The sequence below is a fragment of the Fundulus heteroclitus genome, chromosome 22 (genome assembly GCF_011125445.2).
Source record: "Fundulus heteroclitus isolate FHET01 chromosome 22, MU-UCD_Fhet_4.1, whole genome shotgun sequence".
NCBI classification, from domain to species: Eukaryota; Metazoa; Chordata; class Actinopteri; order Cyprinodontiformes; family Fundulidae; genus Fundulus; species Fundulus heteroclitus.
In genome coordinates, this window is record NC_046382.1 from 23,496,164 (window position 1) to 23,524,014 (window position 27,851).

The 27,851-nt window shown below is 39.9% G+C and overlaps 1 protein-coding gene across 4 annotated transcripts in view; it reads left to right on the forward strand.

The window, feature by feature from the left end:
* The window catches only part of si:ch73-173h19.3 (calcium-binding EGF-like domain-containing protein), a 69,089-nt gene extending 44,611 nt beyond the window's left edge, over positions 1–24,478 (forward strand). For 3 of the 4 annotated variants that reach the window (XM_036126656.1, XM_036126655.1, XM_036126657.1), the window contains 7 exons: positions 14,840–14,962; positions 15,103–15,222; positions 20,504–20,623; positions 20,741–20,860; positions 21,539–21,665; positions 21,743–21,935; positions 22,696–24,478. In XM_036126656.1, the coding sequence (XP_035982549.1) occupies positions 14,840–14,962; positions 15,103–15,222; positions 20,504–20,623; positions 20,741–20,860; positions 21,539–21,665; positions 21,743–21,935; positions 22,696–22,857 (965 nt within the window). In that variant the 3' untranslated portion in view covers positions 22,858–24,478. The remainder of the gene's footprint in view (positions 1–14,839; positions 14,963–15,102; positions 15,223–20,503; positions 20,624–20,740; positions 20,861–21,538; positions 21,666–21,742; positions 21,936–22,695) is intronic. The other variant, XM_012880588.3, reaches the window with a different exon arrangement.
* The last annotated feature ends 3,373 nt before the right edge of the window (positions 24,479–27,851 follow it).

The window sequence follows — 27,851 nt, forward strand, 5'->3', positions numbered from 1 at the left end:
AATTTGTCTCCGTGTACGGCAAAAATATTTGTTAAGATAAACATTTTAACGAGTTGTTTTAGTTGGGAAAATGTAGTTAATTTTGTGCACTAAAATGTAGCCGACTAATACCAGACCAAACATACTATGACAAGAGATGATGAAATTACAACTTAAGCTAAATCACAGATTATTCAAAAGAACATAGCTAAAAGTCCCATTTAATTGTATTGTCAAAACTGACCCTGCATCAGTTAATGTTTGTTCATAATGCGTCAAGTCTGGTGTCTCAGGAGTCCAAGTCTAAGTCCTTTCTGGAGTTTCTGTTTCTTTGACTCATTTGTGACTAGGGCTGGACGATAAAGAAGAAAAAAAAAGCATATTGATGAAATAGAAATCATATTGATCGATATCGATAATTATCAACAAATTCAAAACATGTATTTTAATGCAGCTCTGGCTATTTTATGCTGTTGCTTAATGTCTTATATTTAGATAAAGAACACACAAACACTGAATTCTAAATCAACCCATTATTCAACTAACTTTTTATCAAAACTGCAAGTATTTAAAAAATGAAAAAGAACATGTGCTCTCTGAACTCTTTGAAGGGGGCGGAGCTTGGGGTGTGGATCATACATGGCTCTGCGTTTGTGATTGGTTGGGAGGATGTAATGACTGTAATATTAATCTACACTATAGGCTAGAATGCAAAAGGAAGGAAAACTATTTTTCTATTGAACTTTTTATTTATTTACCCTTTTTTTCTATCATCGATATATGTCTATCGATCGATATATGTTATTATGTGAGTCGGGTCTAGTTTTCCCGACATGAGAACCAATCACTGCTTTGTAATATCAGCTGCCCGCTTCACCAGGCGACGTCACAAAATGGCATCAGCGGGATCACAAGACAGACTTCATTTAATAAGAAAGATAATGTTGTTGTAATATTGCGAGAGTTCATGCCCAGCAATCTCATTACGAACCTATCTCTTATCAGCACTCTCTGTAGATCATTTAAAAAAATTGTTACTGTCTGCAGTAAATCTAATTAAATGCTTAGAATGAAGGAATCTAAGAAAGTCATTGTGTTTCTAACCATGTTCATTTTATTAATGATTAGAAATTCTGTGTCCTATGATTTAAAAAAAAAAGAGGTACAATATGAACTTAGCCGTGTTTTAGTTACTTTGCTCCCAGATAATTAAACATGATATCTTTTACGCTGTGGGTAATGTTGTTTTGCTCTTAAGTGCTGACTTTACATACCTACCTCCTCTTGCCTACCTTTTCATTTTTCGTGTCTAAATTAGATACTCATGCGCTGCTGTATTGGGCATGAAGGAACATGTCCCTCTTGTTCAGCTGTCTGGTTTCTTGAGGTCACCACCTACCTGCCTGACTACTTCCAGCTACATCTGGGAGCTCATCACATGCAAATGGATGGAAACCTCTCCCAAGTATGTTCAGCTAAGCCCTGTGTGACGGAGAACTTGTGTACTTTTCCAAACAAGTCCGAACTCCGTCAATACCATTTTTTCCACAGAGATGTAATGAACTTGGAAAGAATATCTCTGGAATGTCTGTGGTGGTTGTTCTTTTTTCTTCTTTTTTCCATTTGCTCCCATCTCCTGTGACGGTAGGAATTCCTCACCACCTTTTTAGAGATAAAGATCAGATCGATCTGTGAGAAGCGGGAATGCAGAGAGCAGAATAAGCAGACAGAGAGCTGTGGCTGCCAGCCGCCTTCATGGTTTGACCTTTACGGTTAATCTCTAACCGTCCTGTTTGTTGCTGTCTCGTGCTGACATTTGCATCTAACACGCGTGTGAGTCTTTCCTGGTGCACATACATAAAAACGTTACAGCTTTTTCGGGAATGTTGCCTCAGACTTTTATCTGATTGCGTTTGTTTTTTGTCAATTCGTTCATCTGTATAGGCAACAGCTATTCAGAAAACATTATTGCAGAGGGAGGAAAACCCTTCAAAACAAACAAAAATATGACCGAAAGTCTTTGTATTGGTATGAAAGCATTATCTAGAAATGTTATTCCTCCACTGGTTTAGGATTTGGTAAAGTAAAGCTGATTCATGTCGTTCAGCGTTGCTTAAATAAAAAGCCTCTGCTTTGTCCCAGTAAAACCTTTGCATCATTCTCCAGGCCTCTGTGCTCCATCAGAGGGAGGATTTTTGGATCTGCATGTATGGATGTTCAAACAGTCCCGGTGGTGCCCTGTGATTTGCTTTGCCCATTGCACATGTTGCACTGCGGTTGGTTGATTGGCTGACTTTAATCAACTGCACATGTGATGAGCGTTTTCTGTGCATTTTACCTATTCTATTGAATTTTATTTATATAGCGCCAATTCACAACACATGTCATCAACACATGCCTAAAATTCTCACTTTTCCCAACATGTCCAGGTAATTATTCCTATTCTTGTTATTGTGCCAGGGAGCAGACAAAAAGTAAGCCAACTACAGTCCTGGAAACTAATATTCATCTTAGCATGTATACAACAACCAGATTTGTGACACTTTGTAAAAAAAAAATGCAATACTATGTTATCTTTAATTTGTGTTGTTCCATGTATTTACAAAATTTAAAATGGTTTAGGCAAAAACAGACTTAAAATGTCTTACAGAATACCATTCAGTTTTATATAAAACCGCAGTGCAGAGAGTCTTGTGAGACGCTGCAAATTGTTCAACAATTTTTTTTTGTTCAACAAAAAGAATTTGGGGTAATGATATTTGAAGCATTTAATGTTTTTTTTTTAACAAAATATGTTGTTATTTAGCAATTTTTTTAAGTGGTTTTGCTTCACTTATTAAAAGAACGTTTGTTTGTGCTATAAGTCTGCCCGATTTTTACTAAATCTTGTGAGGGTGATAATATTGTTAAATATTCCAAAAACAATATTAGTTGCAATTTATACAATTAGTCTAATGTTCAAACTCACTTTGGTCATTCAGTGGCTTTTCCTTATTTTTATGACTTTCTACATTGCAGATACTTAGTGAAGATATCAAAATTATGACTCAGAAGTATATAAAATTATGTAGCAAACGCAAAATTGTGAAGTAACTCAAAACATCTTAAAGGTGCATAGCGCAAGTTTTGTTAAATGTTATTAATTTTCCGTCCCATACATGACCTTGCAATTGCCCGACATGTAAAATGAGTTATCCTCTATTTACTGCAGTTGCCTCTATATGCTGGATATTCAGTTCATCAGACAGTGATTCAGGTCATATTCTGTCGGCGTGTGATATTTATAACCTTCTTACCTCAGAAGATATTACGCCTCCAAACAAAAGACCTGTACAGTTGTAGCGGCAGATGCTTTTTCCTTTCACCCATGCACATGAACGCCACTAATGTAATTTCAACTTGCCGCCAGAGGGGGCATAATTGTACAAAAACTCTGGAACATGTGCTACGCTCCTTTAATCCTTTAATTGATCTGTGAGAACCCCCTCCCCTGATGTTTTTAATTACTGCTTCTGTCACTCTTGGCCTTCTCTCGGTGAGTTTCATGAGGTTAGTCACCTGAAATGGTTGTCCAACAGTCTTGAAGGAGTTCCCAGAGGTAGTAATAAAAATAAAGACAAACCATTGAATGAGAAGGTGAATCCAAACTTCTGACTGGTGTTGTATGCATATTTTCTTCTTTCTTCATTTTGTCACCTACGCTTCCTACACTCTTTGACCTTTAGCATTTTGGATAACGTCATTTGTGTCCGGTGTGAGCATCTACTGCTACATGAAAAATGTGAGTTAGTAACAATTGGAATATATTAGCTGACAATTACTGCACCAGAAACAGTCTTTATCCATATAAATATTGCCCACACTGATATTGCGAGGATAATACATTTGTGAAATATTGTGCAGCCTCTGTATCTTGTTGCAACAGACATGGTAGCAAACTCGTTCAGGTGCTAACCTGCCCTCTTTACACCGAAGACAGGCTGAAATGTTCCAAGAAGACGTATTCTAAGAGGCTGACATAATTTTCCGTACCGGTATTTCTCAGTACTGGATGGCTGTGTTTTTGTTTTGCAGCTCCCACTGCTAGAAAATTCATGTAAAAGCTTTGAAAATATTCCAGCAGTAACTTAACTCACCTCAGCATGCCTCATCCTTGAAGCAGCTGAGCTGTCAGGGAAGTGAGACCTATCGTCCAATCAATTTAGCTAATAATGAAATAGAGCCTTAAAGTTTCATCCCAGGATGCTCAAGCAATTATGAAGTATGATAAATGATACCTATAAATGTAAAAGTAACTTATACCGTTACCATCAGAAGAAGTACTTGTATCATTAATGAAACAAGTGGTTCCTGACAAGTCTTGATGTTTCTCAAAATGAGCTTCACTTCCTAACGTTTACAAGAATGTACACAGAGCTCTTAGATATGCCAGCATACATGAAAAGGTCAGACACAGTATAATGGCAGCTTACACTCTTAATGACACGAAAGTGGAACGCTTGGGTTTTACTAGCAAAACAGCACACCGGCTCACCGTTGAATCACGGATTCGTAGCATTTTCTTTTACGATAGCTGGTTTCAGGAGTGAATGCACCGACTTCACTCTTTTTCTGTCTTATTTCTGTCTCAATAAGTGTTTTGTCTGAGATCAGCTGTGCGGGTTTAAGCCTTTATGCAGACTTAATTTTTGGCACTAATTGGAGTACAAAGAGGATCCGAGCGTTATTATTGTACACCATGAGAGCTCACCGTAGCGCATGCTAAACAAGGAATATGCTCAAATATATCCGTGTTTCCTGACTCAATTAAACGTTGAGGCACAGTTTAATAGTGAATCTGAAATTAAACCTAAAGAGTGGGGGTGAAGAAAGTTAACAGTGAGCTGTAGGAGTAGAAAATAAAAATCTCTGGGATACACTGTATCTCAAGGGTTCTCATTTAAATCCTTAGTGGCAAATGTTAGAAAGTTATTTAGGTCCAGAGTTTGACTAAGCCAATTAACCACAAAAATATGCTGTGATGTAAATCACTCCATTTAAGCCATGGGTGTGTCTTCATGGCCACTGGTTTTACAGACGGTGAACCAGTGCTCCAGTATCGAGTCCTTTGGAGCATCCAAGAGGTTTTCTTCAGTATTGCCCTGTGTTTAGTTACATCCATCTCCCCATCAACTTTGACCAGCTTCCCTATCCCTGCTGAAGAAAAGCATCCCTTCTGCATAAGGCGCCCACTGCCACATGTCGTTGTGGGTGTGATTTGTTATGGATTATGAATTATGTGTGGTTGTAGTTTTTTATCACGCTGTCAGGATCCCCAGGGGTTTGATTACTTATTGTAGCTCCCTGAGGATCCTGCAGCCTGTTTATGTTTTGCACTTTTAGTGTAGTTTGTCCTTAGATCATTGGTTCTGTCATCAGTTTAGTTTTCTGTTCAGTATTTATATTAATTGGGTATCATTGTTTCTGTTAGATTTGGTTATTGTTTTAGTGAGCTTCTGTTCTTGTGACTTCGGTGGTTCTGTTAGATCTTTGTTTTTTGACTGCTCTTTCTTAGTTTAGTTAGTCTTTTTTCCCCTCATGTCGGTCCATTCTCATGTTTCCCTGTTAGATTCAGTTCTCCCTCTATCCCTGCCAGTTCACTGCCCTCCTTTCCTTCTGCTTAATTGCCTTTTACTCCTCTCACCTGAGTATTTTACTACCTCCTCTACTATATATATAAAGCCCAACCAGTTCAGTCACACCGTTGTCTGGTCCTCTGCCATGCTATCCTTGTCCTGCTTTTCATCGTGTCGTGTTCATGGTTTCTGTCTGTTCTGCTGCCTGCCTTACATTTATTTTAATAAATCACACTGCAACATGTCATCTCCAAGTCCCTCCCTGCACTTTAGTCCACATATCAAAACAAAAGACCTGACAAACACGCAATGTTTTGTATGTAGGCCATCAAATTTAAATTTGTTCTCCTGTGACCAGAGCAGCTTCTTCCCCATGTTTGCTGTGGTCCTTTTTTTGGTTTGTGGCAAATGTACTCTTCGTGTCTTTCTTTCAACATTGGCTTTCTTCTTGCCACTCAACTATAAAAGCCAGATTAGTACAGTTCTCCACGAATACTAAACGGATTCTCCTTTCTCAGATACAGATCTCTGTAGCACCTCCTGAGTGCCCATGATTTTCTGATTTTCTCTCTGGTTAATGCTGGCCTTATCCACATCGTCAGTTCAGGTCTTACCTTCGTAGGTGTTTGTGGTCAGATGATGGATTGCACAGTGCTTTGTGGGATGCTCAAAGCCTGTGATGTTGTTTTTAATGACTAAACCCTGCTTAAAACGTCACAATTTTATTCCTTACCTGTTCTCCTTGTTCGTTTTTCTTCATGATGCTCTTTGAAACCAATTTTTTGCACTAGATTTTATTAAGGGGTATCATGTTATAGGAATGCACGTATAGGCCACACTTTGCAGATATAATTTGTGGGGGGGAAAAAAAAGAAATCCCTGTGTAATTTTACCCTTCCGATTTTGTTTTAATCTACATTGTTTTTTGTCTGTCGCATAAAATCCTGTCAAAATGTATTCAAGATGTTGGCTATAATGGAAAAAAAATGGGAAAAAGTTCAAATGATATGAATACTTTTGCAAACTACTGTATTTCAAAGAGCAAAAAAAATGAACTTCGCAATCTATTGATACAGTTCTTTAGAGCGACTTCCAACAATCCTTCTTTATTGCCTTATTGGCAGTACTTCATCAGCTTTGTCATGCTGCCAGACAGAGGACTGCAGCACATTTCTTTCTGGCTTACATAATCAAACCATGTTGCTGGGTATCCCTTCTATTGGTGGGTGAAGTGCTGCCATGCAGTACGCTGTTATTGCCTGTGGTTTGCCACTGGCTCCTTGCTGCAATTACATTATCAAAGGCAGAGAAAACTGAAGTGGGAGCAGCTTTGCTGTGCCTCCTCGGTGCGAGCGCTTAATGTTGTTGTTGTTATCCTCCCCGAGGTCGGTGCCTGTCCAGCAGCCAGCTGCTTCCTCCTCTTATGTGCTTGCATGTGTTGATCTTTCCGTTTACCTCATGATGATTCCTAGCAGAGCGGCTATAAATCACAATTTCTCGCTCTGCAGGGTATCACTTGCATGAGATCCGAGAGTTCCTGCTTGGCACACTTATTCTTCCTTATCAGTCATCAGTCTGATTAATTTTTTTATTTGTTCCTAACTTTCTTTCCTTTTCTATGACAATAACTTTCTGCAACCTGAAAAAAAAATGTAATGTCAGGAAGCCAAAGTGACTAATGTTTCTTGGAGATGTTTTGGATTTCTTTCTTTGAATATCGACAGAGCGACAAGAAGGATGTCCATCACTCAAAGTAGTTGCAAAATACATTGCAAAGATGTTCAATAACAGTATTTGGCTTCAGAGTATTAGAGTTCAATACTTTGCAAAAGTATCTATACCCATTGACCTTTCTATGAAGGCCTAAGGTTTGTTAGGGAACATTAATGAACAAACTCCGTAACAAAGACCAACAAACAGACCGGACAGGTCAGGTATAAAGTTGGAAAGCTTAAAGATGGTTAGATTAAAAATAGAAATATTCCAAGCTTTGAATAATTCACCAAGTACTTTAATGTGATCCATCATCAAAAAACAGAAAGAGAATGGTACAACTACAAACCTACCTAGACATGGCTGTCCCCCTAAATGACAGGGCTGGGAAGGAGAGCATCAATCAGAGAAGCAGCTGGGAGGCCCATGGTAATCCCAGAGGAGCTGCACACATCCACAGATCTGGTTCCCAGGAAGAGCAACAAGAAAAAAGCCATAGCTGGAAGAAAGACATCAAATGTCCCGTCGCAAGTTTGCCACAAGCCATGTAGAGAACGAGTCAAACATGTGGAATAGGCTGTTCTGGTCAGACAAGACCAAAATTCTACTTTTTTGACCACTTGCAAAGTGCTCTGTTAGGCAGTAAACTAACACTGCACATCATTAACACTATCCCAGCAGTGAAGCATAGTGTTGGCAGTATTATGCTAAGGAAATGCATTTCATCAGCAAGTACCACTCAGCTGGTCAGAGTTGATGGGAGGATGGGTGGAGCTAAATGTTGGGCAATACTGGAAGGAAACACGTTAGAGGCTGCAGAAATCTTCCCCCTCCAGTTGGACAACCACCCTAAACGTACAGCCAGAGCTGCAAAAGAAGTGGTTTAGATTATAGCATGTTCATGTGTTAGAATGGCCTAGTTAAAGGCTGGGCCTTAATTAAATTGGCATTCCGTGGCAAGAGTCGAAAGCTTCTGTTTTCAGCATCAAATCTGACTGATTCTGAGCTATTTGGAAAAGATAGAATAAAAATAAAAACCTCCCCAGCTATGTAAACCTAGCAGAGACATCTAGATTCACTCTTTTTATGGTAATTTTTTAAAAAAAATGTTACATTTTCCTTTCTACATTAATGTTAAAAACTTCTTTGTGTTGGTCTATCAATTTCTCAATAAAATACATTGAAGCTTGTGGTTGTAAGTTCGAGTAACTACAGCTTTTGCTCCTCTTGAACAGCGACTGAGGAGGAGGGGGGGATCTTAGGAATACAGAAAATGTTTTATCAAACATAATATCAAATTTATTCGATTTTTATCACTGCGTTTTGTTTTGACTTGCTTGTAGAGTTAATTATACACACATTTAAAGGAAGTTGCCTCGAGTAGCTGCATTAAGGTGTTCAAGGTTGAGCAACACCAGTCGCTCACAGTGTGGGTTTTAGACGTGCTGATAAATTAAAGGTTGTAAAATTTTAGGGGTTATTAGCGCTGCACATTTTGCCCCCTGCTTTCCCAAAGATTAAGTTATCCAATAATGTAGAGGGGAAACGGAGGTGATGTCCAGCCGCAGCAGCGGGCCTCCAGCGGTTCCCTGGAACAGCTCCTGCTTTCCGTTGCTCTGGTGCAGTGAAAATCGGGCTAAATGCTCTCGAGTGATAATTACAGCAAGTTATATAATGTCACAAAGACAACAATCTATTCAGAATTAAGGCCAAAGAAAATCTAGTACCCTTTTTTTAAATACTTGTTCTCTTTTCATTGCACCTTAAACTCTTCATACCGCATCAGCCCACTCTATAAAACATTCTCAGCTCGGCTGAAAGGCCATTTGTTGAGCACCTCAAACAGGACCTTGGATGCATGCACACCCATTTACACACACACACACACACACACACACACACACACACACACACACACACACACACACACACACACACACACACACACACACACACTCGCATTCTTTGAGCTGCCGCCATTCCCGTTACTCCCCCTGCTCCCGCGAGGCATTTCGAATTAATCTCCCTGAAAAGCAAGGAGTTTTTAACCCTGACATCACATAAGCACACACAGCCGTAAATCTTACTTCAAATCTTAAAAAAAACTTTTTTGTTTGAAAAGAAGAGAGAGAGAGGGGGGGGGAAGGAATACAGCCTCCACCCGTTCTCCTCATTCTTTCCTTCCACATCCTCTGCTGGACAGGCTTATCTTTCCCTGTGATGTTTCAGCAGGCTCGCACTTGGAAGGAACTAGCGAGCAATGTTGAATAAATTTCACCCGAAAAAACAAAAAAAAACAAATCTGACCTCAGTGAAGGGAGTCATTTTTCCCCACACGCAACACATCATCACTCCTGATGGCTTCTTGCTATAAAATCTGTTTTCTCATGTAAACTGTATTAACTGTAATGCACGTGGCAAGCGGTCAAGACTTTATGGGAGCTGGGAACGACACAGTGTGGAATACCCACCCCACCCACTCCCACACACAAACTTTTGTGTAACTTTGTATTGGCAGCTTCTCAGAGGGTTAGTGACAAAGTAGCGGTCACCAGAAGATATACTTGAAAATAAACCTTTGGACTTCATTCAGCACATATGTCTTCATTTAAAGCTCTCCGGCCTTTTTTTTTTTTTTTTTTTTTTTTTTTTTGAGGGAGTGAGAAGATGACTCTCACTTTTCCACGCACAGAATTTCACTGGAACTGTGGTCTTTATGTTTAAACCACATGCAGCAGGCCGCAGTTACTTCTTTCAATTGCATTTTGTAGAATGGGATCCAGAGCCAGGATCCAGATGCTCCCTGCGGTGGTGAAACCCTCACAGGGACACAACCGGAGGGGGGCCCAGGGAGGACAATTTTCACCCTCTGTAAGATGTTCTAACCAAACAAAGCTGACGTCTCCAAGAAAAAAAAATAACTTAAGAGAAAGGAAAGTCTTTCTTCTCAATGAAAATACAATGCTTTTTAAAGTCATTCCCATTTTATTCTTTCCAAGTGATATTTATCATTATAAGCGCAGAGAAATGTGAAGGGCTTATTCTCAAGAAAACCAAAAAATTAGAGAAATTCAGACATGAACTTTTTGTCCGATAGTCTGAATTTAAGAGGTGAAGACATACTTGACTGAGTTAAAACATGCATTCATTCATTCATTTATTTACCTATGTATTTTCATGCGTGGTTCATTTTCATCCTTAATAGTATACCTCTTTGGGATACCCATCAACTATATAACAATGTATTGATTTTTTTAAAATATTGTGATTTTAACAAAAGAGATACAAGACTATATCATTTATATTGAGATGGTCTGTGTTGTGTTAGAATTAAAGGTTTTTGGATTCCAGTAGGTTATTTTTCTGCCGTTATTTGTTAAAGAAAATGTGCCTGTGAGACATTTTGGATAAAGCAAAATCCAAATTGTTTTGCGTTTTTCGCAGATGGGAAATTGTATTGTCTAGCATCTGTAATCACAGGAGAATAATCCAGTTCAGGTTTAACTACTCATTGTGTAATGGTTTTTAAGCTTACACTATTCTAATATGGTCTTATATTGCAAAACAATGTGTAAAACTTTAAAACAAGTTTTATGCTTTAAAATATCTTTAAAACTGTTTGCGGAGTGATCCAGTTTAGGTTTAATCAGTCAAAGTGTTTTTGATTTCTGAATGATGATCAAATATACTTGAGATACATTAAAAACTGTAAACTTGCTCTTTAATTCAGCACTGATTGAAACCCCAGAAGCAGATGCGGTCAAAATCGGTCAACTTGAACATTATGTCTTGATTTGCGTCTGTGCGCCTGTATGAGTGAATCCTGAGCCGGTGTTATGACGGTTCACCATACCCACGAGAACGGCATACCCTCGGTTAATTAACATGCGCCGCAATTTCAGCATACCTCCAACTATGAGTGTTTTTTTTGTGTATTATATTCTGTATTAATTGCACATTACTTAATTGCATGCCTCGTAAGAAATGTACACAAAAAAGAGAAATGTACACTGAAGTTTTATTATATTTTTTACATTTATTGAAGGTTATTTTTTGTGGAGCCGTAAAATCGTTTCATCTGTTAAATCATTCACTCTGTTGTTGATGATAGATAGATAGATAGATAGATAGATAGATAGATAGATAGATAGATAGATAGATAGATAGATAGATAGATAGATAGAGAGAGATAATTACTTTATTGATCCCTTATAGCAGAAATTCATCTGCCCGATAGCATAGATAAAAACATGTAAAATAGGTTAAAACATAAAATTGTATAAAAAAAAATCGAGTTATTAGCGTTTAGCACCTTCCCCCAAACTGATCGAGATTAAACATGTCAAAATCTGTCGAAATAGCCTTCCCCCTCATAAAATGTGTTTTCTAAGAAACAAGAACCACCAGCCTACTGCTTGACAAACATCGGTATGCTGTTTGGATACAACACTCTACACTGACAGACGGAGACATAAAAATCAGCTGCCGGTATGCTATTCTGACAGGGTTTGCCACACTTCTGGTTACATAAGGACGATAAAGATTCTTGATCTAATTTTGACATCTTTAATGCCAGTGGGTTATGTTTGAGCACAACCTCACAAACAGAGGTGTTGTAACACACCCCTGCATCCTAAATCATCTCTACAACAACACGTTTGAGAAACGGCTGATGTTTGCCAATATTAATTGGTGTCACTAAAACCGCATTATTTCATTAGCCTCGGGGATGGCTGCCTGTTTGTCGAGGCTTCACTGGCTCAAACACGACGAGCTGTAATGATTAAGCGTCAGACTTTTGTTTGCTTAAATTTACTCTAATGCTTGAGGGCAGGGCATTTCCAGTCTACATGAATCACCGCATACCTCCGGTAACTGGGCTCATTTATGACTCACAGACCAGGGATTCTGATTGTTGCATCTTGTCCAAGCAATTTGGATCCGTTCAGACGTCGTGTTTATGCTCAGTATTCGTGAAACCGAAAAACATCCCAACGTGTTGTTGTCACATGGTTTGGCTACTAGCTCCAGTTAATAGCCAGTTAGTGGAAACTTTCTCTCTGAATCTGCTTTCTACTTTACCGGTTGAATCGGTCTGTGTTTAGTTTATAAATACATCCAGTTTACAGAACAAAGAAATGAGCAATAACCTATGGATGCTGCACGTGCGGGTGATATAATAAGGTCAGCACGTTCTTTACTCTTCTCTGCGCGGTGCCGCTCACAGATGCACAAACCCGAGCAGCCTTCACGCCACATCAGAGCGCAGATTTTCCTGAACAAAACTGCTTTTATCTTCCTTCTCTGCTTAACGGCCCAGTGGACAACAAGCCCTGTCGCTGCATTCCTCCTTTTGTGCATTTTGCACCTGTTGTCTGAGAGGAGCACCTTCAGATAAGCCCCCCTTTTGTCCTCTATGCTGCAAATTCATCCCGTCACTGTGCCCTCATGGAGTCGAGCACTTTTCAGCCGTCTTGCCTTTCTTTCCTTGTGGCAAAGTATTTCATTGACAGGGTGAAGGCTGTGCAGCTGAAATAGCCAATCATTTTTAGAACTCAGAAACTTTGCAGCTGTGATCCCAGATGTATGATGTATGAGCATACATTGTTGCGTATGAACATACGTCCTAGTACACAAACGTATATCGGCTCAAGGTTTTCAGCAGGGCAAGTCCGTTTGTGGCTTTTAAACAAACTTAAGTTCTTGTTTGTTGTTAAAATCCCATACGCAGGACTTATCAAGCTGTGACGCAGCAAGCGGAGTTTCTCCCTAGCCGTGTGTGTGGTACTGAGGATAAGTGTCTGTCACGCTGTTAAACTGATGCCCAGTAGCTGTCTGCGTATGATGGGTTGCATCAGACCACCCAGGAGGAGTGCTGGTGGGCCTCAGGGATGACAGTATACACTACTGACATATTTATGTGTGCGGGTTATGCTGAGAAAGTTGTTTGAAAAAAAGGCTCTGGGTCTGCACGGACCAAATGCGAAAATCTATTCGCAGAAAGAAATAATTTTCGTGGATATCTCCTGAGTTGGAAATTGAACTTGTTGTCGCTCAGGAACCCCTTCATCATATCATCTGTAGTTTAATTCAGTCAATCTTTATATACCTGTGTGTTATAGACACCTATTTGTAGCGGACGTTCTGTGCTTTGCAAAAGTCGTCATTAACCGAGAGCTTTCTCCTGTTTTGTGATATTACATCTGCAAGTGTAGCTATATGTTTTTATTGGGATTTTATGTGATAGACCAACGCAAAGTAGTGCATAATTGTGAAGTGGAAAGAAAAACGCCAAAATCCTTTACAACTAAAAATTTAAGCAGCTGTGGCATTCAGTGGTGTTGGGCTGTATTTACCCTGCATCCACCTTCCCATCAACTCTGGCCAGCTTCCCTGCTGAAGAAAAGCCTCCCCACAATATTCTTACTGCTCCCACCCTGTTTCACTTTTGGTGTGGTGTCTTCAGGGTGAGGTCCAGGCATCTGACCAGAGCTCCTTCTGCCACATATTTGCTGTGTCCCCTACAACGCTTGTGGATTACATGACTGATAGTTGTCCTGTCAACACGTACGCCCACCGGAGACGTGGTTCTTTGCATCTCTTGCGGAGTTACCGGGATCTTTTTTGGCCGCTTTCCTTTTAAATGAACAAACTGCTAGTTTAGGTGAACGCCAGTGTGCTGGTGGGCTTGCAGTACGTTTGCACCGCCTTACCTGGCTGGTTTTACTTGTAAAAACAGAATTAGGAAAATCATGTATCGATTTCCTTCCATTGAAATTTACACAAAGATAGAAAGTTAAAAGGTATGAAGGCTCTATGCATATATTGATGTCCAATAAATTAGAATCTACTTTCAGATGAGGTACATTTGTCAGATTAAAAGTTGCTTTTAAAAAAATGACAACCTATAAGCAGGTAATAAACATACCTTTCTTTAAACTTTCATTTTTTTACTTGTCCGATGTGATATTCTAATCTTAAAGGTCACATTTTCATGAGCTGTAAGCAGAAAATCCTCACGACTAACATAAAAGGGCTGGAAAATGTCAGTCTTTGTGTAAATAACATTTGAATTTACTGAAATAAATGAACTTTTTTAAGACATTCTAACTTATTTTTATTAATTTATTAATATGATGCTAAAGTGCCTTGGAGTACATTAACTCCAGTCAATTTTCCTCCAAGCTATATGCATGTATGTACAAACCCCCCCCCCCCCCCCCCCCCCCACAAGAAGCTGTCTTGTTGGTAGAAGATATAATCTGTGCTTTACCGTTCACCCCCAGCTGATGAACAAACACCCTCTTTATTTAACCTCCTGCTCTCCAGGTGAACGTGCCTGTTTTATTTGATGGTGTCTGTGATCGTAGATTCAGCTCGCTGTTTAAAGCAGGTCATACATCATCGGGTGCATGCAGTTCAGACTTGTTGCTCTGCTTTGTGGCTTGTCCGTGTTTTTTCTTGCATGCAGCAGTTTTTTTTTTTTACTTTGTGCAGCTTCCTCTCAGAGTCTCTCTGTGTGATCACTGCAGACATAGATGAATGTGCAACAGGCACACACAGTTGCGGGCCTGGGCACACCTGCTACAACACCAGAGGCTCCTTCACGTGCCAGTGTCCTCTTGGCTACTATCAGAACGGGGACAGCTGTGTCGGTGAGCCACAGACACAAAAGAAAACCCACACTTTCCTGTCACGTAATCACGCGATAGTGACGCTTTTGAAAGAAATTGGCAGTACCTGCTTTGCTTTAAATTTCTCCGCCTGTGTCTTCATGACTCTCTTGCACATGCAGACAGAGACGAGTGTGCCCTGAGGCACTACTGCATGCAAGGATGTGTGAATACCCAGGGCTCATACTACTGTGAATGCCATCCCGGTTACAAATTAGCCAACAACAACCACTCATGTATAGGTAAGTCATTGAAAAAAAATAAGTGTTAATTCATATCATTAGAGATCCCCGACTTAGAGGTTCTGCGTTTTTTGGTGTTGTTTTAAAACAAAGATTAAATAATTAGGAGTTGAGAATGTTGCATGTACCATGGCAGACATAGGTTGAAAGCTTAAACAAATAAAATTTGCTGTAATATTGTCCATCTTCCTGTTATCTGCTGAGCTTCAACTCTCTCACAGTCATTCATAGTCTGAAATAACAGCAGACCTGTGTCGATTTATTGTGGAAAAAAACCACAACTTTCTTTTAAATAGCTTCTCTGCACATTCTTTTGTGTGACAAACTTTTTAAACACCTAACTGGTGCTAACAATACCTAGCTTTGAGTATTCTTCTCTTAGTAACAGCATCCTCAGTGAAGATTGTTGTTGTAAGCGCTTACAGCACTTAGATATGGTGCGTTCACTGATCAGAAATTTATCTGATCAGTCTCCAATTAGGACCACTCAGGTTGCAAATGTGCACATTCTGGTCATCAGCCGAGTTCTCTTTGCCTCTTTACTTTTTATGTCAGCATTTTTATTTCTAGATTTGTATTTCTTTTACGCATTTCCAGGTGGCAAGTGAAACCATCCAGATAAAACCATAACCGCATAAAATAGCTATCCAGTGGATGGGAGATAAGGAAATCTCATAGTTGATTGAAGAACAAATGTAAAGAGGTGGCTACCTAAAACTAATGTACATAAACCACAGAATTTGTCAATCTAAAGTTTATATACTGTCTGCTTTGGTTTGTGCTATTAGGTCCTGATATTTTGTTGTGTATTTTGCTTAATTTGAGGTTTGACTTCTGCCATTCTCATTTATCCTAGTAACCTAAATTACTTTCAACTCGCTTTCATCAGTTATCCTTTGACATTAAACATGTAATTTAATAAGATTTCCAAACTTTCTATACCTTTTTTTATAAGAGACAAAAGAATTCAGAACTGTACAAATCTGTACACTTTACATTATAGATTTTCACCATATTAGCATTTAAAAAGCAAATATAGAAAATATACACATACAGTGACTAAAACTAGACTCAATAAAATTAACTCAATTCAAGTTCTGATCTGGTGGAGCTATCAGTACATTCCATGTTTTAGTTTAACCCGCCCTTTTCTCAGGTTGCAAATGCAATTAAAACTAACAAAGCTAAGTCATATTTTATATTGCTTTAAACTGAAAGAATATTTCAATTATCACATCAAATGTTATTTATTTGTTCATGCATTTGTAAAAAAAAATTTACAATTATATATGTACTTAAATTGATTTATACATGAACAAACAGGAGCAGAAGGAAGATACATTTTGTTTTATCTACTCCTTAGGAAAAATGGAAAATAATAATAATAATAATAATAAAGATTATATTCAATAAAAACATTTATTTATCGTGAGATTATCCCTCCATCCACATCCACTGAAATCTTCTGCTAAAGTCAAATGGACTTACTGAGCGTGTGATGTAGCATATCCAGTCAGACCCTTAAATTGCCCCCAGCTTTGCTGCAACATCCATCTGTGTGCTTGGGCTGAATCTGCGTAGCTTGATTACTTTTACTGTCCCCTCTGGTCTCCAGTTATCATCAGCTGGAAATGTATGAAATGTGGGATATTATGTAAATTTTCAGTAAAAACTAATTTTGCACATCACCTTTTTTTGTCAGGGTGAGGGTTAAACAAAATAAATCCTGTCAGATTAAACTAATTGATTTTGTTCTTTTAAAAATATATATAATTCACTTTAATGTTCGACATGCTGGAACAACGTTTAAAATGATCTGGTTTGGTGATACCCTCATACTATTGTGTATGCCTTATATTTCAGTGTCACATGAATATATGTTGCTTTGGGTAAATAACACTCCAGTATTGCCTTTCTACACATTTACCACTGTAGCATACACAATTTAATCTCCAGCTAAGCCAAGCTACAACTGATTTTATGGACATTAGAAATTTACAAACTCTGAGACGCCACATAAATCCCGATATAGTATATGTCACTAATTTCTAATTTATGCAGGTGCAGCTAAAATGTCACTGCAATGAAACATTGACCTTACACAACTCTATGCTACAATGTACAATACAGAGTCCGTGTTATGGTCCTGTGGTGCTTGAGTTTTGGGGTTTCTTTTGTCTTTGTTTTTACCATTTCCCTGTTGACTATGTTGTCTAAGGTCTTCCCATTTTCGTTATTTTATTTTCTAGTTTAGTCTCCTGCTCTTTGTTTCCTTGAGTTGTTTTTGTCCTTGTTCATCTCCTTTTTGATTTATTAGTCTCCCTCCCTCAGCTGCCTGCTTTCACTCTGCCTCAGGCCTCTGCCTGAGGATTTAAACCCCCAATTTCTATCTGCTCACTGGCAGATTCCTCCATTCTACTGCCATTGACTCTGTTTCTCAATTAGTCTGCCTGCTTCTCTGCCTGTTCTTTATGCAATTTTTTCCCCTGAAAACTACAGTCTGTGATTTTTACGGAAGTTTCCCCAAGTCCGTTTTTCAATAACTGCAAATGCGCAAGACCGTCTTCATTGCTCTTCCGCTCTTCGGGGGATTGTGTGAATAAAATCTCCCAAATCCACTTGGGTCTCATTTCTTTCTACTAAGACCTTCATGTTCATCTTAAAAGCATGAATGTTGTTTGCTTCTTGCAACTCTCAGCCATGTTCAAATTATACAGTGAGAGCAGTGGAGCTACAATGAACGACCAACACAAAGCTAAATGCTAAGCTAACCGCTAAGCTAACCGGACACATAAACACTGAAGGGCGCAGGCAACAAGCACCAACTAACAAGGAAAGAGGAGAGTGAGAGCAGGAACAACACTCTGCTCTTCGGTGCAAAAAGAAGTGATTGGTTAGAGTTTTTACAGTCCTGCAACTCCCACAGAGATTGATGTTTTTTTTTTCAACCCCCTGAAGAGTGGACGAGCAATGTAGGACAGTTTTACGCATGCACAGTTATTCAAAAAGCAACTTCGTGAAACTTCCGGAAAAATCGCTGATCCTAGCTCTAAACCTCACCATCCTGTTTCTGATTTCTCGAAGGATTTGAGGCAAATTATCTCACGTTCCTGATCTTAAGTTCTCAGAAGGGTTCAAGAATTCTGATCCTGATCCCAACTTCTCAGAGGAGGACTTCTCCTGTTACTGTTACCAAGTATTTCAAGAGATGGGCTTGCCCCGGTCTCCTGATCCCTAGTTCTACAACAAGGGTATACAAGTGGATTCATCTCCTGATACATAGCTCTGTCGAAGGATCCTCCTGCTTTCATGCCATTCTCCAAAGCTCGGTTGAGGGTGCAAGTCTCTTGAGCTCCCATGTGGGTTACAGTTTCCAGAGCTCCTCCGTGGATTCCAGCATTCTGTGGACAAGTCACATGAGCTCCTCCTTGAGATCCCACAGCTGTCTTTCCTCTACACCTCTTGGTCAATCACCAGGCAAGGTTCACTGTGGGTCCACTATACCTCTTAGTCGACCTCCTTACAATGTTCTCTGTAGGTTCTCCATGCCTCCTGGTCTCTCTTTGGATTCTTCCGGTTTCCCAGCCAACCTCTTGAAAGAACAGTCTTCTGGTCAACCTGCAGACAGGTTATTGCCAAGACAGCTTATTTGGAGGTTGGCCTCCAAATAAGGTCCTCCGTTGGTTCTTCCAATCCCCTGGTCAACTTCCTGACCTCCATCACCACTGCTGGCCTCTAGAACTTCTTTGCCAGTAGCCTCCCAACATTTTATTTAGCTCCACTGCTGGCCTCCAGACCTCCTGCCCTCCTTCCGAGGCCCCTTCTGCCCATCTGGTTCAGGTTGTTTTTATCTGCGCTTGAGTCCTCCACTCACCACCCCACATGACATTTCGCTGATGAATATTCACTCACCCCTGGTAATAGTTTGACATTATTTGACCACAAGGAGACAGTGATAGACTATGTGTAGAGCACTGAACTTTCATCCTTAGACGGTCAAGCAAACCTGACTTGGTAAAGACAGGGAAATCATAGCAAAATGTATTTCTAAAGTAGCTAATTACTTGGAATTCTACACCTTTAATCCCAACACACACGCACACAATACCAAATGGGGGCACAAGACAAGAAAACTTGATGTTTCCCAAAAAGCTGTTCGTTTACTCATACTTACACCCACATAAGTGACTTTCAGCAGCTTTTGGAAAAAAAATGTTGTGGGGGCACATTATCCAACTTTGATAGAAGCCAAATGTCTCAATTCTTTCTTCCTACTGTTAATTAAATAATTAAGCTCTCAAAAATAGAAACTGTCTGAACATGAGTTCTACAGCAGCAAACTTACAAAATGTAACCTTGATATTACAAAGACCAAAAGGACTTTGTAATATACAAAACCCAAAATAAGGCAAAGATTTTGGGACACTTTGAAAGACAATGGGGCAGTTCTCAAACGACGTCACATTTTTCCTGAGATAGTCGGTTTCCCGGCTGGTTGTACAGGAAAAGTGCAAATTACATTGCAACCACTTCTAATCATCACAAAAGCATGTATGTAGCTGGTATTTATACACACCGAGACTCTAGCTGCGTGGCACGTTTACCAGAAAAAGGGGTTCTGTCTGAAAAAAACGAAGCCCAAAAAAGTGACTTCACGTTCAGAAACCACCACAAGAAACCACCACCACCGACTCACAAAAGTGACTTTAGAGACTAAAACAAGCCCAAAGTTGTTGATAATAAGCGGACTAAATGCAACACTGAGGCTCACATGAACACCCCTCATGGATTGTATGAAGTTTTAAAGCCACTGAGAAAAAGCCAAATAAACGTAGCCTACCTGCACAGATGCTGCAGTCGCAGTTATCAGGGCTGAACTTTCAAATATTGGCTCCATTACCACAGAGGAAATGTAGAGACCATATTCAGGTGTCTTTGGTCAGATTCCACAGTAAATTCCTCTCGGTAACAATCTCAAGTCCAGCACTGACATTTATCTGCAATCTTTCGAGGTTGTGGAAAATCAATGGGAAAAAAACTCCCTTCATATGGTCACGATTACCATATCGCAAGTCACTCTAGCAGATACCAACGCGCTCTGGTTGTACGACCACAACATGGGTGCAGCACATGCGTCTAAATTTAGTAATTTGACGTCATTTGAGGAATGCCCTACTGGTCTTAGCCTTATGTCTAATCACCGACTGCACCAAGTCAAAAGAGAATTTTGATATATGTATTAAATCCATGTGTAATAAAAATAAAATCTGCTTTTGTTTAGATGTGAATGAATGTGATGTGGAAAATCCATGTCAGCATCAATGCTACAACCTGATGGGCTCCTTCCTGTGTCAGTGCAACAACGGCTTTGAGCTGGCTGCAGACAAGGTCTCCTGCCAAGGTGGACGCACACATAAATCCACACTTACATTCGGCATCCACATAGAAAATAAAATGCATTGATTCTCACCATGTACTACAGCCTTCATCTGTGCTTGTGTGTGCATATTTTGAACAGACATTGACGAATGCAGCTTGTCCAGCTACATGTGTCAGTTCCAGTGTATTAACAACCCTGGGAGTTACTCGTGCGAGTGCCCGCAAGGATATCAGCTCCAGGGAAACAGGTTGTGTCAAGGTAAAGTCATCCATAAATCATTTCCCCCTCTTAATTTATTTACCTGTCTGACCTCCTTTTTCCCAAAATAACGTTCCTAAGTTCTGGTCGCACCTTTGTTCACGTCAAATGTAAAGGCTGCTTGATGTTCCACTTCTTAGGTAGCACTATCATCAAAAGTATGCAAAAGTTTGGCAACATGTGCACACCAGCTTTGTGTTGCCCTGCAATGTCAGATCTGTCGAATTCAAATGCACGGTCCTGGTTTATTTAAGTATACTTGTTTGAAGCTGTGGCACTCTCTCAAAGGGAGAGCGGTTAGTTTTTCCTTGTATTCAGGTACAGGTTTTAAATGCGCGAGCCAGCCTGTTGGGTTCTGAGGGAACGTTCAGATGATGAATTCATGTTGCTGCTTCATAAATAGTGTTGTGGTTTTGGAGAATATTTGATGTTTCTGTTTTCACGCTGCTTCACTGAAAGAGCTTCAGTTGCTGGCCAGCGCAGGAGTGCATCAGGGGCTGCTCCTCGACTACAGACGTGGAGGGTTTCCTGGAGTTGCCACCTGCAAATTACAAGCTACAGACCCCAAACGTTGATAGATCTTTAACATCTGTTTCATTGAGCGGATAAACAGTGGTGTATGGTTCGCCTGCTGTTTTTCTGAGTTTGAGGCAATTTTCTTTCTGTCACTTTCACCAGACATGAACGAGTGTGAGATGGGGACTCACAACTGCCAAGACGATGAAATGTGCTGGAACTATTATGGAGGCTTTCGCTGTTATCCCAGAAACCCCTGCGATTCTCTTTACACCCTGACCTCTGAAAAGTCAGTGAGCAGTTACCCTTTTTTTCTGCTTGTCCTGTTCCACGAAATGCTTTAACATAACTTTTGTGTATGTGCAGTCGCTGTGTTTGTCAATCTCAAGCCGAGTGCCAGGGTCTCCCTCCGTCAATAGTCTACAAATACATGAGCATCCAGGCGGACCGATCTGTGCCAGCGGACATTTTCCAGATTCAGGCCACCAATATGTTCACCAACACACGCAACAATTTCAGGATTAAAGCCGGAAATGAAGGCGGAGAGTTTTTCCTTCGGGTAAGTTGGAAAAGGATAGATATTTGTTGCATGGTGATGCATATTGCATATTTTAATATTAATCTGCTGCTGTCTTTGCTCTATATAATTTGAATTTCGAGTTTTTTACACAATGTATGCATTTTCACCTCAATATTTCGTATTATCAATTAATAATTGTGCACTATTTTTCTTCCCTTTCTCATAAGTTCATTCTCTTCTGCTTTGCTACTTTTAAATTAGCTTATTTTATTTATATTACTAGTGAGTTCTTGTAAGTCACATTCGAATTGCCCCATAGTGGGGGCAATAAAAGGATTTCTATTATATTCTATTAGTAACTTCCTGAAATTAATTGACTACTTTTACTCCTAATTTAATTGTTATATTTATTATGAAATGACAATAAAAATCTAATTCAATTAAACATGTAATAATTTTTTTTTAAATCATCTCTTTTTTCCTGCAATTACCCAATCAAAATCAATTCAATATAAAGTCCTTTTGCTCGCTTTAAGGTAATTTTTATTATTTCTAATTAAATTGAGATAAAAGAAATTATTTTGAGTGCAAATATCACAAAAATATTTAATCCATCAAATAGAAAATTGTATTTTTTCATCTGAGGACCAGTTTGGGAAATATTTTAAGTAAGTTTAAGTAAGTTTTTTTAGGTTTTGCTTTTTTTGTAGCTTATTTTTGTTCTTTTAGTGTCACGTCAACTTAAGTTGAATATCCTCTTAAATAAAACACGCTAACTATCTTCTTGTTTTCTTTGCAGCGTTCCAGTAACGTAGGTGCCATGCTGGTGCTTACCAAGCCTTTGTCAGGGCCCAAGGAGTACGTGGTGGACCTGGAGATGATCACTCACCATCTGACCATGAACTACCAGTCCAGCTCCCTGCTGCGGCTCACCATCATAGTGGGGGCTTATCCCTTCTGAGCTTTAGCGGTCCTAGCATCTCCCATAGGTATGGTTTCAGCAAACATAGCAAAAGCCTTTATCACTATACGCTACATCCTCTCTCTCAGTACAAGCATATAACATAGCCTTCCTCACATTTAAACACCAGCAAAAGCAGTTCTTATATAGTTGCTGAAAAACTAAACCAAATCTGTGCTATGACATCGCCGTTAGCCATCATGTTCTAGTCAGCGTGCCTTGATCTTCAAATACATGCCATCTTTAATCTTTTAAATTCAGTTTTAATCTTTTGTTTTTTGCTAAATTCCAAACAACTGGAAAAAGTGCGGTGGCACTAATGAAAGGAAGCATTAGACACACTAACTGGATTATATTTAAATTCAGCTCTACTTATTGGACATTCGTCCCTTTTTGTTTTCAAATCAGAACTGCTTTAAGTAACCAGTGGATGCACCTGTAGTTTGAGAAAGCCACACTTGGACAAATATCCAGCATTAGCAGCTTTTTATGCAATAGTAATCTACAGTTTTTACTGCCACACTTCTATTGAGGAATATTAGAGGTTAGGGGTGCAGGTTTCTGCGTGGTATGCCTGATAAGTGACAATTTCCAGAGAACTGGGAACAGTTCAAAAGTGTACAAGAGAGGTAATTCCCCATTGAGTTGAGGGAGTGTTAAACTTTCTTTTGCAGCGGGCTTAAAGCTTGGAGACCGGACACACAAGAGTAACGACATGTATATAAATAGGTAAAAAAATTAAAAAATAAAAATCTTTGTACGTGCCGATGTTGATGAATGCGTGTGCGCCGCTAGCTTTGTTTATGCATGAATGCAGATGTAAGTGTGAAACACAGCGGGAGAGAAGGGGAAAGAATGAGAAAGTGTTCGCTTTCCTTTCTTGGGTTCGGTGGATGTGGCCGAGCTGTTTATGCGTTTCTGTGATGCCATCCTAGCAGCGTCCATCACGGAGCCAATAACAGAGACCGTTAAACTCGAGAACACATACAGGAAATGATGGCTTTGGTAACACACCTTGGCAACTCCACCACTCTCCGCTGCTGCGGTTATTCACCAGAGTTACAGCGAGACTCTAATGTCAGTCCTAGTCAAGAAGTCACACTGGCACCAGGCTGGCTTGCGTTATAAAAGATAATTGCTGTGTTTTGCGCTGTAGCGGCTTCATGCTTGACACAGGGGATTATTAAAGTGTTAATACAATGCCACCAGACGTTTGGCGGAGTGAGAGATCTTTCACTACCTGTTCTGCCTTTTCTGGCTCCATGTGTCTGCTTTCTGGCTCAATGCTGAAACACTGTAAACTGTTGATTCACACCACTGCGAAACGGACATGTTGTCATCACCCTGTAAGTGCAAAAAGCTGCCAAGTTTTGCCTTAAGATAATCCCGTTTGTGTGGTTTCAGCTCTCATTAAGTCGTTTTGCCTTCATGCCCTGTACAAAACCTGTAACACTAAGCAAAGCATTCATGCTGTCAAGACTTTTTACTTTCCTCAGTGAGATACCTTAATGTTTTGTTTCATTTTCTATTTAAATATATATTTTGTCGTTTATATCTTGTAATGATTGTACTCTGAAGAGCAAAAGCTATATTGTTTAATAAAGTGTGATATAAAAATCTGGATGGCTCGCTCTGCTCTATGAAAACAAATGACCACCCTGTTCAGTGCACTCACCAAAGTTAACAGGAACAAATGACCACATACATAAAGTGTTTTAAAAAGTCCCCTTTTTTACCTTTTGTACCTTCACAACCACAAACATCAATGTGTTTATTGGCATTGTCTGTGACAGCCCAAAACAAGGTAGAGGATAAGGGTGATGTGTAAGGCGGATGACCGGTGGTTTTCAAATCTTTTTACAAGTAAAAATATTAAAAGCGGGCCTGACTTTTTGCCCCAGGGAACAAATACAACTATTCAGTGAAGCTGTCAGAGGTTTGTGACAGAACATTAGTGGATAAACATCCCCCTTCCAGATCAGGAGCACACCGGGCAGGGTCAAGGATAAAGTTGTGGAGAAGTTTAAAGCAGGGTTAGGCTACAAAACAACATCCAACACGAGCTTCGGAACATTTACGCAGATGTCCAGTCCAGCTGGTATTGCATCCAAAGGTGGTTCAGCAAATCATGCTTTTCATTCCACTTCCTTATTCTGCACTACTCTGTGTTGGACTATCCCAAGAAAATGCATTGAAGTTTGTTGTCCATTATAATTTGGAGAAAGAGCACATGAAGTGTGCAATTCTTTCTATGCTTCAGGGATGCTTGGAGATGATTTCATCTGAAATGAACGATGATAAATGCAGCTAACATGATGCCGAAGGCATTGTATCTATCTTGTTTAAAGACATCCAGAGGGGAGACAGTAATGCGGCTGAGTCGGGGTGTGCCGAGGGACAAGCGTGAACCCTGCGCACACTTATCTCGATGTGGGACTGGATGGGTGTGGTTTTATGGTAAGTTGTTACTCAATCATCTCGCTGTCTCAGGCGTTAGTCCGAGCAGCACTGGGACGTGAAAGATGATACATGATGTGTCATTGTTCCCCAAACACCAAACTCAGCAACCCTTGCATCCAAGCTTTGTTTCTGCTGGCTGTGCGTTATCAAACCCCCATGAGAAAACACCACTCACCCACTTTTTGTTTGGGTCAACCCTGCGCAGAACTTTCAAGGAAAAGCACCATTTCCATTTCTTTCCCCAATCGGAATAATATCGGGGCTAATTAATTTAATCTCCCTGCGCATAGTGAGACATCTCATTAATCACAGGAAAATCTATTGATCAGATCAAAGCTGAACCTATTGGCTACAGATCAAAGGAGAGGAAAAGTTCAGTCAGTTTAATGGTTTTTATCTCTTGTCATCTCTCCTGTGCAATACACACGTGAGGCGATCACTAATCCCCACTTTACTTTACAACTTGCTCAGGACCGGAGAGAGATGTTAACACCAGGCAGAAATTATTCTCATTTTTCTTTTTCTGAGCCCACAAATCAAATGGGCTCTCGGGTGAGCAGCTGGTAATCATGGATGAAATCTTTTTTCCTCACTTTAATCATTAATACCAACCAATCATTGTTTGAATATCACTGACTGTTGGGTCTCCCTGTGACCACAGCTTATTTACTGGAACCACAGCCTCCAGCACTATGTCACGAAGCTCAAACCGGCAGTCATCTGACTCTCACAGAGCACCTTTGGGAGTAGTAGAAACAGGAGATTGGCAGAATGCAAGTGCAGCTGACAAATCTGCTGAGGTTATGTAATGCAGTCGTGCTCACACAGTCCAAAATGTGACAGGATCGTTTCCAATTTCTTGTGAAACAAATGCCTCTAAGAGCCAAAGCAAAAGCCAGAATTTAGTCATTCTGTGTCAGTCAGCTTGATAACAAGCTAATATCATGTTATCTGTTATGATCTTCTTCATATTTAGCCAGTTTACTAAGATTTGATAACCAGAACAAAAAAAAAAATGTCAGCATTAGCATTCTGGCCTCCCAGGCAGCATATTTTAATCTGAATCTATACTTTTTCAGGAGATCCACCTCCTTAGGTTTCAACTAAAAAAAGAGCAAAGAGAGTTAAATTGCTACAACTTGTTTGCCACTTTAAGCATTTGAAGTTTCAAAATTTTAAGAACTGTGTAGTGATTCAGATGAGGACCGCTAAATCAGACTGCTGACTATTATAGCTGTTTCTCAAGATACTCGCCCACAGCTGCAGGATTATTGCAGCCTGAGAGCAATCACAACCTAAAGGCACCAGCGTGTCCTTGTCATTAAAGTATTTTTTTGGTTGGTTTAAGATCTAGAAAAAGAAAAGCAACCATAAACCAGGTCACACCTGTTGTACCCAAGTAATTTTATTAAATTTAAAAGAAAAAGGGAAAAAAAATAACACATGAAAAAACTCTGTTGTCAGTATCTCTCAGAATAGTCCTGGTATCTAAGTGTGCCACTGTGTTAAGCAGTCTCATGCTGTATCATTGTTCAGCTTGGTGTTCTCATGACACCATTTCCAGCACCGACGGCAACAAATTTTTAGGATCCGTAGAAGGAATATACGTTCATGATCTGCGGATCATTTTGGCAACTGTGATGAATCCGGCATGTATCGCCGTGTTTACATCTTTGATTTAGCGGGTATTTCTGTCTGATTCCCCAAACGACCAAATGGTCTAACCTTACACTAAGAAAGCCAGTGGGTCCTTAAGGTGCTGAAATTTACTTTAAGGAGCCAAAACCCAACTTTTGTAAAACTGCCTCCTTCCTAATTCCCTCTGCTCCAAATTTAAAGCTGTAATAAGACGTTTTGAGAGAGTTGTGGACTTATCTTGGAAATCTGACCAAGCACACCTTGCAGGTCCCTCCCCTTGCTCTCTGTTGGGCTGCAGCGCTCCCTCCACAGTTCCTCCCCTACAGCAAAGCCTGCCGTGCTGCTCCAATGTTTACCTGTCTTTGTTTTCTGAGCAAGTGCCACTCAGGAAATTGGCAGTTTTCCTATTAAGTAGTTCATTTCTCCACCATTGCTCCAGACAGCTGCAGCCCACCTGTAATCCTGAGCTTGAATGAGGATAGCGCTGTGTGGGGGAGCGGGGTGAGAGCCTGGCTCTCATTGGTTGTTTTTTGACCGGGAGCAGTGTATTTCTGCAAATGGCTGTAGGACCACTGGGAGGAGCCAGAGGAGCTTTTTTTTTTTTTCACAGATTATCTGTCTTATATTTTACTGTCAGGACATAGTGACAGTTTTAACAAATATGTAAAAAATATATTCATGCAAAAGTTTTCTACAGCAGCTTTAATACATGATACAATGGAGTCAGGCAAGTGCTGTTCCCCTGGCAATTACTGTCTCTCCAGACAGAGATACGTGTTTTGTCTCTCCAGAGAACATGGCTTCACTGCTCTAGTGTCTACTGGCTGCATACTTTACACCCCTATATGCTTTGTGCTTGGTGATGTATGGCCTGGATACAACTTCTCAACAATCGA